This window comes from Belonocnema kinseyi, chromosome 6, assembly GCF_010883055.1.
Source record: "Belonocnema kinseyi isolate 2016_QV_RU_SX_M_011 chromosome 6, B_treatae_v1, whole genome shotgun sequence".
Lineage (NCBI taxonomy): Eukaryota > Metazoa > Arthropoda > Insecta > Hymenoptera > Cynipidae > Belonocnema > Belonocnema kinseyi.
The window spans coordinates 8578788-8595698 of NC_046662.1; the positions used below are offsets into that span (position 1 = coordinate 8578788).

Sequence of the window (16911 nt, forward strand, 5' to 3'; positions counted from 1 at the left end):
CCCCCCCCCCCCCCCCATGCGCTAGAACAATTCTGTAACAGTTCTAGAACGCTGTGACAACCGATCTGTAACGTTTCTAGAACAATTCTAGAACTTTGGTACGCTGCGTTGTAAAAAATCTAGGACAATTCTATGGCAGTTCTATAATAATTCTAGAACAGTTCACATCAGGGATATTCGCAAGGGTCAGCTTGACGGTAGTGTTAGCGAACTAATCGTTGTTCCTAATTCGTTCTAGAACACACTTTTAACAGGGTTCTAGAACTTCGGTATAACACTGTTACGGCACAGTTCTAGAACAAACTTAAAACAAATATTATAGAACCTCTGTGGTCAGTTTGTTCTAGAACAATTCCATAGCAACTGTCACAGAACAGTGCTATCACATAGTTCGAGAACAGTTTTGTCACAGTTCGTTTTTTGATCTGGAACCCTTACAGAACGTATTTGCTGGACTTAGATCCTCTGATTTCTTTCGTTCCTTTCCTCTGCATCCATTCCCCAGCTTCCAATACTTCCCCCTCCCTTTCTCTACTTCCCATCCCCTCCTATACTCCCCCACACCACATTTCTCTTATTAACCCTCTCCTCTGAAAAAATTATTTTCCCCACACTATCACCTCCCCTACCTGTCTGTCCATTCTTTACCCCCTCCTCTCCCCTCCACTAATTTCTCTGTGATTTCTTTATAGTAATCACAATTTTTTAGTAAAAAAATATACCCACTCGTTTTGAATGTCACTTAATACTGCTTAATATGATACTTATAATAATATATTTATCCTCTTCAAAATTTTGATAATTAACATTCTAAATTATGGCTTTGAATGCGTTATTCTAAAAGAATTCAATCTGAAGTTTTGAAATTAAAGTTTTTAAGTAAATTAATTTTTAGAGTAGTTCTTCGAGGTTTCATTTTAAAAATTTCACATTAATATAGTTTCCAATTCGAATAATTATTCAAAATGACAAGACCATTTCGCTATTATGTAAATATTTTTAAATTTTGTATTAAAAGCCTTGATTGTCAGTTTTGAATTTGATAATTTTAGATGTAAATATAAAGCCATTTTGAACTGCAAGGCTTAAAACTGTACAATTTAAAAAAAATGGAATCACATTACAGCAATTTTGTTGATTATTATTTATTTTATTTTTCAATATAATATCTTAAAATTTCCCGATTTTTTGTTGAAGATTTAAACAAATAAATCATTTCGCATTCAAAAGTATTTTATTACAAAATTTCCAAAGTGAATAAAGTTCGAAAGGAAGGTTTGAAATTAAAAAATTAAAAATTAGGTTTAAAGTAATAAAAGATAAAAATAAAACTATGTGGCTGAAATTGATACAGCATTAAATGAATTATTTCGTTAATTTTAAATGGCTACAATAATTGTAGAGTTCCGAATTCGCAAGCTTAATGCTCATTTAAAAAATTTTCCCTTTCATAGGTTTTAATTTTGTAACTGAAATTTAATTTATTGAATTTTGGAAAGTTTAATGAGCAATTTAAAAATTATTTGTTTTCAAGTGATTTAAATTTCCTTCAAACAGTTAAAATTTTAAAGCGTTTGATCATAAAAAAGTTTTAAAATCACAATTTTTGGTGACCATATATTTTGTCAGTTTTAGATGAAGTTTTTAATGTTTCTTATTTAAAATTACTATTCACTTAAAAATTTTGTTTAGTATATTTCTATTCATTATTTGATTTTATAAACATTTGTCTAATTAGCTTTAATGTCAGATTATATTTTCGTTATGCAATAAGGATAAAACAAAATTCTAGAATTTCAGAAGCTTTGACTTTGAAAGATCCACTTTAGTTTTCAATATTAAATTGTCAAATCTTAATCGCTTTGAATTTAGAATTGTTTAAATTCAAAAGTTAAAATTTTTTAATTAATTAATTTTGAACGCTTCTAAGTATGTATAATACAATTTCAATTCTTCTAAATTTTAAATTGGACGTCCTAGGATCGTCCTAAGAACGTTCTTGGGATGTTCATGATTTTGTGCCCACTGGGTTAATAAGAAGGGAAAGGGGAGGGCTAATGATGGCCAGCATGGGACACTGAGAATGGTGTGAGGGGGAGAGGAGTAAGGGGAATGTAGGAGAGGATAGAGAGGAGGTGTGGGAAGCGAAGTAGAGAAAGTGAGAAGAAGGAGTGTGGAGGAATGAGTAAGAACAGGGAAATTAGGAGAAGAAGTGTTGGGGCGTAGGGTTGGGAATTATTAGGAGGCAGGGAATGAAAGGGCTAATATAGGATATATAGCAGAAGGAGTATTTGGAGAGGAGTATGTGTGAGACGTATGTGGTGAAGGGAAGTGGGGGCGGGGATTAGGGAAAACTGGGAAAGTTTAGTGGAGGGTAAGAAAGAGAGAAATGGAGGGAAAGTGTGAGAAATGAGTGGAGAAATTACGTCTCCCAGTCTCATATTAGTCGAAACGAGTGTTTTCCCCATCTTATATTTATGGAAAAATATGGGGGCAGGGCGGCTTACCCTTTAACATTGTCCAATCAAAAAAATACCTTATCGTTTTTAGAGATGCGTAGCCCTGAACAAACAACCTTATAGTTTCGTTCAGATGAAAAATATAGGAGGGGTTGTAAGTATAGAGGAAGTGAGTATATGAGAAGTGAGTATAGGGGAAGTAGTGCTGGGGCGTGAATGCTGGGAATTAAGAGGAGACGGTAGGATAGGGCTCATAAAGGTCAGTGTAAGACAGAGGATATGAGAAATGATAAGTAGTGATGGGGCGTAGGGTTGGGAAGTGTTAGGAGTGGGGGGGGGTATAGGAAGGCTAATAAAGGATGGTTTGGAGAGGGAGTATGTGGTTAGGAGAAGTAGGTGAGGCAGGGAAAGGGAAGTAGAGGTGAGGAAAAAGAGAAATGGAGGGAGGCGAAGTGAGAGGAAGGGAAATAAAGGAATAGGGGGGAAGCTAGACACCTACAAAAAAAGCCATTCCCCCAAAACAAAATTCGAAATCTCATTGTTTTTAAATCACCATAGTGTGCATTACCTTGATTGTACAATCTGGTAGCAAGGACGTCAAAAGGTTGCATCGTGAGTGCAACACAACTTCCGCCAATCAGAGAAGCTACGAATGTCAAAAGGATTGGCCGATCCGTAAATATCTAAAATCAATTCTTCGATCAGATATTTATAATTTTTAAATTTATTAATTTGAATAGTGAATAAATTTTTGATTTATTCTGAATTGAATTTCTCAAATTTTAAAACAGGTATTCCAACGTTCATATATATTTTGAATTTGATACAATTTCAAAATGTTTACGTACTTGAGAGGATTTCAAAACGTCGGATACTAAGCCAAATGTTGTCAGTTGTGTCGCTGAGCCAACAAATACTCTCGGAACATTTGCATACCACCCTCGGTATAAACTCGAAAATCCACCTTCCTTCCACAATAATCGAAACGCAGACAATGTTCCAGAATGTCTATGTTGATGACCAACAGCCAAGCACTGAGCCGATTGCGCTTGCATTTGTGTTTTTATCTAATTTTTTAATTATATCATAAACTAATAAAATGAAAGAAAACTACCCAGCTGAAAACTCTTATCCAGGAACCTCGGGGGATCCTGGACATGTTCCTGGACACGAATCTGTTCACGAAAATCTACAGGTAACTTTGAATCTTGGCTTGGATCTCTCGATAGTAAGATCGATCTTCAAGGGAATAAAACGAAAAATTGTGGCTTTCTGTCTCGGTGATTCAAAGGTTCCTTTGTCAGTACAGGTTCCACTGGAGGATCATGTGCAGGATTGTATCCAAAAAGATGTCCAGGATCCTCCGAGGCACCTGTACAGGAATTTTCAGCTGGGATAGAGAAGGGAATATTTTCATACCATATACAAGGGGCTTCCAATTACAGCACCCACAGATCCCGCAGTTCCAGATACTGCTACAGTTTTAAAAATATCAGTATTGCCTTTTTCATTTAAAATTAGTTCGTAATTCTTGGCAGTATTATAAACTCCTAATCGTATTCCATTTAGGACTACTTGAAATGCCAGTGCTGGCACAAGACCAGCCTGCAGAGCAAATATTCCTTCATGTTTTGTAATAACGAATGCTGCATGAAAAGTGTTTTTGTATATTTTCTTGTAAGATCCTCTAGCTTCCAGCTCTCCTTGTAACTGAAGGCGAATTTTAATAACTTCAGCTGGATTCGTAAAAAATCCTGCTCCTACAGCAGCCAAGGCACCGATGGCAAATTCAATTCCAGATCTAAGCAAAAATTTAGGCCCATACAGACGTTTATTAAGTCGTTTAAACTTCCCCCACTCATACTTTGCCTCCCCTAATCTCCCGAAATTTCCCTAAATTTCCCTAAATTTCTCTAATTTACCCTCCACTCACTTCACCTTAGGCACACCTTTCCTAAACTTCTCTTTCCACTAACTGCATCTATCCACGCTTCCCAAGATAACACATCCCTTCCCCTACTTACCTTCCTCCGCGGTCATCGCTTTCCCTTCCCTATTCACCCTCATTTCTAATAATTTCCCATACTTCGCCTCCCTACTTTCTCTACTTCTATTAGTTCCCCTCTTATCTTATTCCTAATATTTATCTTATTCCTAATCCATTCCTCTACTTCACCTCGGCTCATTTCCTCTCACTACTCTTTACTTGCCGTTGCCAAATTTTCCATTGGATCTCTCCCCTTATTTCCCTAAACTTCTTCTACTCCTCTCCTCTTATTTTCCCTGCATTACCCCAATTACCCTTTCTTAGATTCAGCAGCTAGTACTATATATATATATATATATATATTAAAAGCTATATTATTATATTATTATAAAATATATTTATCATATTTAACTTTCCATTATTTAAATTTTCCGGTCCTCCCCCACTCTACCATAATTTCCCCTTCTTTTATTCCTAATCACTTCCCCTACTTCACCTCGGCATATATTCTCTCCCTTCTCTTACTTCCTATCCCCTAATTTCCCCGCGCATTCCTCTCCTTATTTCCCCAAACTTCTACTTTCCTCTCCTTATTTCCCCTTCATTATCATAATTACTCTCCTCTCACTATACCCAACGTATTCCCTTCCCCAACTCCTTCCTCCTCTATTTTCCCCTCTCCTCACTTCCGAAGCTAACACTCCCCCCCATACGTAAATTTCCTAGTCCTCACTTTCCATCGTCTTCTCCCTACTTTCCACACTCGAGTTATAATGAAGTTTACAAATAATAAATTTATTTGTAAATATTAATCATATTTTATATTTTATTATTTAAATATTTATTTATTTATTTATAAATAACTTGTTTTTTAGTCCTTATTCCTCCTAGTAGTTCCCGACCTTCACTTTCCTTTCTTCCCCTTTCCTCATTCACCCTCACTTCCCGTACTCCGCTGCTTTCTAAATATACCCCATAATCTTTTAAACCCTTTTAAACCCTATGCACTTGAACTCTCTCGAAATTTTATAAGATATTTGAATTAATTTAAAATCTTAAAAAAATTAATTTCTAATTTAGTTTTGGTAATAATTTATACAATTTTTGTTTGTGTAAAAAATCTTGGCCCTGTAAATCCTGAAAAGTTAATTTTTTTCTGTAATTATTGACACAATGAATGAATATTGAAAGAAATATATTGTATCTAACAGTATTTTATATTTGAAAATTATTTAAAGAATTTTTTCCCCTGAAAATTGCAACAAGTTACTATTTTCTGTAAATAATAACGCAGTTAATGAATTCTATGCCGAGATAGCAAAGAGTGATATTTTTCTGAAAGACAGTTTGCAATTATTTAAAAAATTCTAATTTGGTTCAACTTAATTTTGGTGGAATTTGAACAAATTTATTTGAATTCAATTTTTTTTATTATTTATTTTATTTATTGAAAATAAAAAGTTTTTAATTGGAAATTCAATTATTTGGTAAAGATTCAACTATTTTGTTGAAAATTGCTCTGTTTTGAATGAGGATACAAATTCGTCTATTTAGATTGAAAATTCAACTATTACGAAAAAATTAATTTGTTTTGATACAAGAGTCAAATGCTCAAAATTTGTAATTTTTTGTTAAACATTAAACTAAATGGTTGAAAGTTGAACTATTCAATGAAAAACTCATTTTTCTTATGGAAGATTCAAATTTTTTAGTTCAATATTCATCACAGGTTGAAAATTTGTTTTTACTTTACTAAAAAAATGTTTTTCTCTATCGACAAAAAATATGTATCTTTGTTGGTTAAGAACTCAAATATTTGGTTAAAAAATATTTTTTTTCTGAAGAAAATTAATCTTCTTGTTTGAAAACGCCGTTTTTCGATTAAAGCTTCGAAATTCTAATATAACATGTATCTCTGGTTGAAAATTTGTTTTTTTATTTGCCGGAAAATAATATTTGTTACTAAAAATGGGACTTTTTCTTTATAGGCTAAAAATTAATCTTTTTTTAGTTAAAAAGTAAACTATTTTTCGTTGGAATTTCGTCTTTTGGGTATAACATTTTTTTGTTTTAATTAAAGATTCAACTCTTTTGTTGAAAGTTCAACATTTCTGGTTGAATTAAACTATATATGGTTAAAAAATCAATTGTTTGATTGAAGATTTAAAATTTTGTTTAAAATTCATATTTTTTGTGAAAATTTCATTTTTTGTCGCTGAAAATTTAACATTTAACCTGCTAGTTTAACTATTCCATTTTTTTGTTGAAAATTTACTTTTTTTTAGATGGTTTTATTCCAAATTAATTTGTTTTACTCAAAATTCGTATTTTTTTAAATTAAATTCAACTGTTTTTTTATAGAAAATTAAACTGCTTGTTTGAAAGAAAGAACAAAATTTTCAACAAACTTGTTGAATCCTCATTCAAAACAAATGAATTTTTAAAGAAATAGCTGAATTTCCAATTTAAAAAAACGAATTTGCTATAAAACAGTTGAATTTTTAACGAAAAAATTAATTGTAAAGTCAGCTATTTGTTTAAAATTTGGTATTTTTGGTTGCACTTTATTCTTCTTGATTTAAAACTAACAATTTCTTTAAAAAACTCATTTATTTTAATTGAGTATTGAACTATTTTTTTAAAAATTGTCTTTTTTGGTTAAACATTATATATGGTTTTGGTGAAAATAACTTTTTTAAATTGAAAAATTAAATATTACATTTGTAGTTGAAAATTCGTATTTTTTGGTTGAATGCAACTGTTTTTTGTACAAAATAAAATAATTACTTAATGAAACTGCTTGGTTGAAAGTTGAATTCATCTGTTGAAATTTTTTTTGTTGAGGATTTTCAATTTAGTATAAAATTCATTTTATTTGTAGAAACTTCTTCTTTTGTGGGTAGAAATTTACATTGACCTTGATAGTTTAACTATTCTATTTTTTGTTAAAATTTACTATTTCTAATGAAAATTAAACAATTTTGTAGAAACTCCGTCTGTTTCGTTTCGAAATTAAACTGTTTCATTAAAAAAAAAAATACGAACGATTAAACTATTTTGTTAAAATGGTGTCTTTTCAGTTGAAAATTAGATGGTTTTATTCAAAATGAATTTGTTCTATTGAAAATTTGTCTTTTGTTTGATAAATTAAGCTCTTTTTGTTTGAAAATTAAACTGCTTGGTTGAAAACTGAAAATTAATCTTTGTTAGTTTGTGAAGTCAACTATTTGGTTAAAAATGTTCTTTTTGGTTGAAACTTAATTTTCTAATTTGAAAATTAATTCTTTCTTTGAAAATTCAACTGTTTTGTTCAAATTTTGCTTTTTTTCGTTTAAGTCAACTGTTTTTAGATTTAAATTGAAATATTTTTTAGTTGAAAACTAAACTACTCGTTTGGAAGTGGAACTACATGTTTATGAATTAATTTATTTGGATTAAGATTGGAAATTTTACTTGAAAACTCATCCCTTTGATTGAAAATGAGGTTGTTTGTTGGAAAATTAATTTTTTAAACTGAAACTTTTAACAATTCCGTTAATACTTGAATATTAATGTATTTTGGCAAAAATTTCACTTCTTTGGTTAAACTTTATAAAATATTTCTAGTATTTTGGTTGTAGATTACAAATTTTTGTTTAAAATTAGTACTTTCTTTGCTAAAAATTGAATAAACTATTTTGTTGCAAATTTTAATTTTTGATTGAATGGAACTCTATTTAAATAAAAATAACATAAATCGCATAAAATTATTAAGATGATATTTTACAAATAAAAATATTATAGTGGCGGACTGCAAGAATTCAAATGCTTGGCGCGCATTGAAGAAAGTGCTAATTGTGACAGTCACGCATGACCTCATTGTGACCTGATTGTGACGAGCACGAACTGCGACTTCCGACTGATCGTTTACGTAATTAAAACCCACAGTAGCACATCCATGAGTTCTATTAGGTTCAACTGACCGGTTCCCGGTTTTTGTCAGTCTGGATAAACAATGTGATTATATAACTTGTAAGAAATTGGTCTTCGCTTACGCTTTATTGCTGCTGCCAGTGTCTTCGATGGTTGTCATTATCAAAATTTAAACTTTAATCTATAGTTTCATCAGCAACTACACTTGCGGCGGTCATATTTTGTGACCAACTGATCTAAATTCTCTATCCTTGCAGTGGCTCACTATAGAGGAATTTCAAGGTTAATAACCCGAGAACCTTATCTTATCTTCGTTTTTGAATAAATAATTTGTGTAATCGAGTTTTTCCTCATTCTATTTGGCTTAGAATCACAAAAATATTGATTTTTCAATTGAAAAAGTTCAACTATCTACCAAAAATGGAATAGTTAAATTATCAGCTAAAAAATTTAAGTTTTCAGTGATAAAAAAAAAAGAATTTTCTAGAAAAAAGATGAATTTTTAACTAAAATTCTGAATCTTCAACCGAGTAGTGTCATTAAAAAAAATTACAGTTTCAACAAAATTGATAAAATTTTAATTAAAAAGATGAATTTTTAACAAAAAAAATTGAATTTTCAATTAAAACAGGAAAATTTTGAACAAAAGTGTTGATTTTTTAATTGCAAAAGTTAAACTTTCAACGAAAAATTGAATTGTTAAATTATGAGCTGAAATTTAAACTTTCCACAAAAAAGAAGAATTTTCATAAAAATGCATGGAATTTCAACTATTAAATTTTTAAACAAAAAATTAGTTTTCACCAAGAGCATATAATTTTGAAGCAAATAAGACAAGTTTGTAAACAAAATAGTTTAATTTTCAAATGAAAACTTTACAAAATAATAAAGACAAAATTTTATTTGATAAAGGTATATGATTTCCTATAAAAGTTCTATAAAATTTATTTTGAAAAAATTACGAAACGTTTTAATTTTTTGTCTAAACAGACAAACTTCCTACAAAACTGTTAATTTTTTAATTGAAACAGGTAAACTTTCAACGAGAAATGAAGTAGATACATTATCAGTTAAAATATAAAATTTTCAAAAAGAAAAAAAAGTCTCCAAAAATATAAATTTTTAATCTTCAACCAAATATATGAATTCTTAACAAAATATTCCAACTTTCAACCAAGCTAATTTAAAAAAACAACACAATTTTTAACCAAATAGTGAAATCCTAAATCAAATTAAATGAATTTTTAACGAAAAAGTTGAATTTCCAATGGAAAAATTAATTTTTAGCCAAGAGAAAATGTATACAAAAAAAAATTGTTATGCAAACAATTGAATTCTTATTCGAAACAAATACATTTTTACGGAAATAGTACATTTTTAAACGAAATTTCAACTAATTTCAACTAATTTTGAACAAAAAGATGAATTTTTAATCAAAAAGTTGAATTTTCAACCTGAAAATATGAATTTTGGAGAAAAAAGTTATTTTTTAACCACGAAGATTAAATTTTTTTACAAAAAAGACGAATTTTCAACAAAATACATAAATTTTCAACTAAATAATTGATTGTTCAATTAAAGAAGATAAATTTTCAATTAAAATAGGAATAGTTGTTATTTCAATCAAATATTTAAATTTTAAATAAAAAGCAGTTTAATTAATTTAAAAACACGAATTTCCGACAAAATAGTTGATTTTTCAACTGAGAAAGAGAAGACTAATTTTGAATTTAAAAGAAAAAATTTTGTTTAAATAGTACAATTTTCAACCAAGTAATTGAATTAAGAACCCATAGTTATGAACTCTCTAAAAAAATATGTAATAATCGATATTTCTACTAAAAAAATTTAATTTTAAAATAAAAAGAGTGAAATTCAATTAAAGACGAATTTTCAAGAAAATAATAGAATCCTCAATCAAATATGAATTTTTAACGAAAAAGTTTATTTTCAACCAAGAAAATTATTTATTTTTATCATATACAACAAATTTTATGCAAAATACATGAACTTTTAAACAAACAGTTGACTTTTGAACTAAAAAATACCAAATTTGAACTAAAAACCGAATGGCTGTTATTTCCATTGGAAGAAAAGAATTTTATTTTTAATAAACAACAGTGAATTCAACCAAAAAGAAGAATTTTCAACAAAATATTTAATTCCTCAATTAAAAATTCTCTAAAAATAGTTGAATTTTCAAACTAAAAGAAGATTTTTTAACCAAATATATAAATTTTCAAGGAAACCCAAGAATGATAAATTCTCAAGAAAATTTGATACGCGATCTTGATATTACAACGAAAAAAAGTTTTATTTTTAATAAAAAAAAGTTGAATTCAACTAGAAGAATTTTTAACAAAATATTTCGATCATAAACAGCTGAGATTTCTAACAAATATTTTTTTATAAGATTAATTTTCTGAAAAAAGAATCAAATTTTAAACAAAATACATGACATTTCAGACAAGTAGTTTAATTTTATATTTAAAAATATTTTTTTTACTGAAATAGATCAATGATGAACAAAAATGGAATCGTTCATTTTCAATTTAAAAAATAAATCAGATGAATTTTTAACTAAAAAGTTCATTCCCAAATCAAGAAGAGTACATTTTTACAAAAAAAGACGAATTTTTAACTAAATAATTGACTTTGCAAACTTAGAAAGATAAATTTTCAGCTTTCAACTAAGCAGTTTAATTTTCAATCAAAAATAGTTGAATTTAACCGAAAAAATACGAATTTTTACTTTAAAAATCAATTTGGGATAAAACCATCCAATTTTCAACCAAAAAAAACACAATTTTAACAAAATAGTTGAACTGTAATAGAAAAATACGAATTTTTACTTAAAAAATCAATTTGGGATAAAACCATCCAATTTTCAACAAACAAAAAAACACAATTTTAACAAAATAGTTGAATTGTAATAAAAAAATATTTAAAAAATAGTTAAATTTCCGAACCGAAGAGACGAGTTTTATACAAAATTGTTACATTTTCATTTTAAAATATGAATTTGAAAAAAAAAAATATTTTGAACAAAAAGATTCAACTTTCAACCAAGTAGTTTCATTAAAAAGACAAAACAATTTAAATAAAAAACAGTTTAATTAAAACAAAAAGCGTATTTTCATTAAAATACATGTATTTTCACCCAAGCTATATAATTTTTAACCATAAAAGACCAATATTTGAGAAAATAGTTCAATCTTCGATTCAAAAAAATGAATTTTTTAACCAAATACTAGAATTTTCGACGAAAAAATTAATTTTCAATCAAGAATATTAATTTTATACCAAAAAACTAAAATTTTGAATCTTTATTACAAAAAAAAAATATATTTAATTATTAAATCACAAAAATGAATTTTAGGAAAACAAATTAATTTTCGAGTAAAACCATCTGATTTTCAACCAATTTTTATCCCAGAAAAATGATAATTCAAGAAAATAGTTCAGTTTTCAAGAAGAGATGAATCTTCAATGAAAATTATGAATTTTTAACCAAATAATTTAACTTTTTACCACGTAGTAGATTAAAAATTTTTTTTTTTTTTAACAAAAAAAAACAAGAAGATGCCATTTTGTGGGAATTTATTTATTATAATTTGCATTTTTTATTCAAAAATACGAATTTTCTAAAAAATAGTTGAATTTTCAACGAAAAGTTAATTTTCAATCAAAAAGATTAATATTCTACCATAAAACTAAACTTTTGGATTTTTAATAAAAAAAATGAATTTTTACTTATTAAACCAAAAAGACGAATTTTCAGTAAAACAAATTAATTTTGAGTAAAAACACATGATTTTTAACCATTTAAAAAAAATAAATATTTCAACAAAATCGTTTAGTTTTCAACCAAAAATGAAACTTCAACCAAAATAATGAATTTATAACAAAATAATTAAACCTTTTACCACGTAGTCTATTTTTCAAAGAAAACAATTTCAACAAAAAAAAAACAAACTAAAGAGATGAATTTTTAATCCAAAAAGACGAATTTTGAACCAAAAAAGGATGATTTAACAACATTTTTCCTATTTTCAACTCAAAAATACGAATTTTAGAACCAAAGAGTTGAATTTTCAAGATAAAAAGAAAAGAAAAATTACGAAGATGCCATTTTGTGGAAATTTATTTATTATAATTTGAATTTTATATTAAAAAATACGAATTTTCTATAAAAGAATTGAATTTTCAACGAAAAAGTTAATTTTCAATCAAGAACATTAATTTTCTACCAAAAAAATGAAACTTTCAATCTTTAATAAAAAAAAGGAATAATTAATTATTAAACAAAAAGGACGATTTTTCAGTAAAATAAATTAATTTTGAGTAGAACAATCCGATTTTCAGCCAATTTTTGTAAAAATATAAATAAATAAATAATAATTCAACAAAATCGTTCAGTTTTCAACGAGAGTTAAATCTTCAACCAAAATAATTCTTAACTAAATATTTTAATTTTTTACCACCTAGTAGATTAAAAGAAATGTCAACAAATAAAAAAAACAAGAAGAGATGAATTTTTAACTAAAAAAAATTAATTTTCTACCAAGAAGGATGACTTAACAAAATTGTTCCTATTTTCAACCCCAAAATACTCCAAAATACGTAAAACTTTTTAAAAAAAAACTTTATTTTTTAAATTCCCTGATTTTTCCTTGGTCAATTTTTCATTTTCCTGACCATTAACATTCAAATACCAGCATTTTAATCATGTAATATTTTTAACGTCGGATCTTTTATAAACCGAATAAAATAATATTTCAGATAAAACTTGTTAATTTAAAAATTGATTTATTTATTTAAAAATAAGAACTTTTCTACCATAAATATGATTTTTGAGAAACTTTTTGAATTGTAAACAATAGAATTAAATTTTCACCTAAAAAGATGAATTCTGAACAAAAAATTTTAATTTTTTATATTTAAACCAAAACAGATGAAATTTCATAAAAAAAGAAAATTGTAACCAAAAAGCCGAATTTTTAAACATAATGGCATATTTTTTAAAAAGTTGGGTAATTTTTTTTATTTAACCATGGAAATGGATTTTTTTTAAATTCAAAGATGCCATTTTTGGGAGTTTTTTTATTATAATTTGAATTTTCTGTACAAAAATACGAATTTTCTATAAAAAACTTGAATTTTTAACGAGAAAGTATATTTTCGATTAAGATCATTAATTTTCTAACAAAAAACCAAAATTTTGAATCTAATAGAAAAAAAAAGAAATGAATTATTAAACCCAAAAAGACGAATTTTCAGTAAAATGATTGAAATTTATTTTTTCGTATTTTTTTTCGTATTCGTATTTTTTAATAGAACATTCAAATTATAATAGATAAATTTCCACAAAATGGCATCTTCGAAATTTTTCTTTTCTTTTTCTCTTGAAAATTGAACTGTTTGGTACTAAAATTCGTATTTTGGTGTTAAACATCGTTTTTGGTAGAAAATTCGTTTTTTTAGTTGGAAATTCTTTTCTTCTTGTTTTTTTTGTTACAAAAATATTTATCTAATGCGTGGTAAAAACTTAAATTAGTTTGTTAAAAATTCATTATCTTCGTTGAAGATTGGTTGAAAACTGAACGACTTTGGTGTATTATTATTTTTTTATTCCAAAAATTGGTTTAAAATCAGATTCTTTTACTCAAAATTAAATTCAACTCTTTTATAGAAAAATCGTATTTTCAAAAGAAAATTCAAATTATAATAAATAAATTCCCACAACATGGCATTTTCGAAATTTTCTTTTTTTCTTTTTCTCTTGAAAATTCAACTCTTTGGTTCTAAAATTCGCATTTTTGAGTTGGAAATAGGAACAATTCTGTTAGAATCATCCTTTTTGGTAGAAAATCAGTTTTTTTTTTTTATTTAAAAATTGATCTCTTCTGCTTTTTTTTTGTTAAAAAACAATTTCTAATCAACTACGTGGTAAAAACTTAAATTGTTTTGTTAAAAATGCATTATTTTGGTAGAAGATTCATTCTGGTTGTAAACAGAACGATTTTCTTGAATTATTAGATTTTTGTCGGAAAAAATTTGTTGAAAATCAGATTGTTTTACTCAAAATTGATTTATTTGACTGAGAATTCGTCCTTTTCGGTTTAATAATTAATTTTTTTTTTTATTAAATTCGAAATTTTACTTTTTGGTAGAAAATGAATGTTCTTGATTGAAAATTAACATTTTTGTTGAAAATTCAAGTCTTTTCTAAAAAATTAGTATTTTTTAATAGAACATTCAAATTATAATAAATAAATTCGCACAAAATTTTATCTTCGTAATTTCTTTTTCTCTTGAAAATTCAACTTTGTGGTTCTAAAATTTGTATTTTTGTGTTGAAAGTTGGAACAATTTTGTCAAAATCATCCTTTTTTGGTTCAAAATTCGCCTTTTTGGGTTCAAAATTCATCTCTTTTTGTTTTATTTAAAATTTTTTCTTTGAGAAATGTACTGCATGGAAAAAAGTTAAATTATTTTGTTAAATATTCATTATTTTGGTTTAAGTTTCATTTTTGTTTGAAAACTGAACGATTTTGTTTCAATATTTTTTTTTTGCAAAAAGTGGTTGAATATCATATGTTTTTATTCAAAATTAATTATTTTTACTGAAAATTCGTCTTTTTGGTTTATTAATCAAAAATTCATTTTTTTTTTATTAAAGATTGAACTCTTTTATAGAAAATTCGTATTTTTTGGTAAAAATTCATCTCTTTTTGTTTTTTCAGTTTTGTTAAAAAGCAATTTTTAATCTACTACGTGGTCAAAAGTTAAAATGTTTGGCTAAAAATTAATTATTTTGGTTGAAGATTAATCTCTGGTTGAAAACTGGACGATTTTGTTGAAGTATTATTATTATTTTTTTGACAAGAAATTGGTTAAAAATCAGATTTTTTACTCAAAATTATTTTTTATCTTACTGAAAAATCATCCTTTTTGGTTTAATAATTCCTTTTTATATTGAAAGTAAAAACTTTTAGTTTTTTGGTAGAAAAGTAATCTTCTTGATTGAAAATTAACTTTTTCGTTGAAAATTCAACTCTTTTATAGAAAATTCATATTTTGGAATAGAACATACAAATTATAATAAATAATTATAATAAATAAATTGGTTCAAAATTCGTCTTTTTGGGTTTAAGATTCATCTCTTTTTGTTTTTTTGTTTTATTAAATTTTTTGCTTTGAAAAATCTACTGCGTGGTAAAAAGTTAAATTATTTTGTTAAAAATTCATTATTTTGCTTGAAACAAAATTTTTTTTATAAAATGGTTGAAAATCATGTGGTTCTACTCAAAATTAATTTCTTTGACTGAAAATTTGTCTTTTTGGTTTAATAATTAAAAATTCATTTTTATTATTAAAGATTCAAAAGTTTAGTTTTTTGGTAGAAAATGAATCTTCTGGATGGAAAATTAACTTTTTCGTTGAAAATTCAACTATTTTATAGAAAATTCGTATTTTGGAATACAGCATTCAAATTATAATAAATAAATTCCCATAAAATGGCATTTTCGTAATTTTTCTTTTCTTTTTCTCTTGAAAATTCAACTCTTTGGTTCTAAAATTCGTATTTTTGAGCTGAAAATATGAACAATTTCGTTAGTAATCCTTTTTGGTAGAAAATTCGTTTTTTTTTTTAGTTAAAAATTCATTTCTTCTGCTTTTTTTGCCTCGTTAAAATTTTATTTTTAATTTACTACGTGGTAAACATTTTAAATTATTTTGTTAAAAATTCATTATCTTCTTTGAAGATTCATCTTTGGTTGAAAACTGAACGATTCTGTTGAATTATTTTTTTTTGGCAAAAATTGGTTGAAAAGTAGATTGTTTTACTCAAAAATCGTTTTTTTTCAATAATGACTAATTCATTTTCTTTTTTTTTTATTAAAGATTCAAAATTTTAGTTTTTTGATAAAGAATTAATGTTCTAGAATGAAAATGAACTTTTTCGTTGAAAATTCAACTCTTTTATAGAAAATTCGTATTTTGGAATAGAACATTCAAATTATAATAAATAAATTCCCACAAAATGGCATCTTCGTAATTTTTCTTTTCTTTTTCTCTTGAAAATTCAACTTTTTGGTTCTAAAATTCCTATTTTTGAGGTGGAAATATGAAAAATTTTGTTAGTAACCCTTTTTGGTAGAAAATTCGTTTTTTTTTTTAGTTAAAAATTCATTTCTTCTGCTTTTTTTGCCTCGTTAAAATTTTATTTTTAATTTACTACGTGGTAAACATTTTAAATTATTTTGTTAAAAATTCATTATCTTCTTTGAAGATTCATCTTTGGTTGAAAACTGAACGATTCTGTTGAATTATTTTTTTTTTGCAAAAATTGGTTGAAAAGTAGATTGTTTTACTCAAAAATCGTTTTTTTTCAATAATGACTAATTCATTTTCTTTTTTTTTTATTAAAGATTCAAAAGTCTAGTTTTTTTTGGTATAAAATTAATCTTCTTGATTGAAATTCTACTTTTTCGTTGAAAATTCAACTATTTTATAGAAAATTCGTATTTTGGAATAGAACATTCAAAT

The 16911-nt window shown here is 26.4% G+C and overlaps 2 protein-coding genes across 2 annotated transcripts in view; one reads left to right on the forward strand and one right to left on the reverse strand.

Annotated features, from left to right (window-relative positions):
- The window catches only part of LOC117174323 (solute carrier family 25 member 35-like), a 9679-nt gene extending 1075 nt beyond the window's left edge, over positions 1-8604 (reverse strand). Inside the window, exons 1-4 of the mRNA XM_033363339.1 lie at positions 8481-8604; positions 3879-4260; positions 3308-3526; positions 3028-3142 (exon numbers count right to left, since the gene is read on the reverse strand). Coding sequence (XP_033219230.1) covers positions 3028-3142; positions 3308-3526; positions 3879-4260; positions 8481-8518 — 754 coding nt within the window. The 5' untranslated portion in view covers positions 8519-8604. The remainder of the gene's footprint in view (positions 1-3027; positions 3143-3307; positions 3527-3878; positions 4261-8480) is intronic.
- Positions 8444-16911, forward strand: part of LOC117174325 (6-pyruvoyl tetrahydrobiopterin synthase) — a 56923-nt gene continuing 48455 nt past the window's right edge. Inside the window, exon 1 of the mRNA XM_033363340.1 lies at positions 8444-8640. The gene's annotated coding sequence lies outside the window, so the exon portion shown is untranslated. The remainder of the gene's footprint in view (positions 8641-16911) is intronic.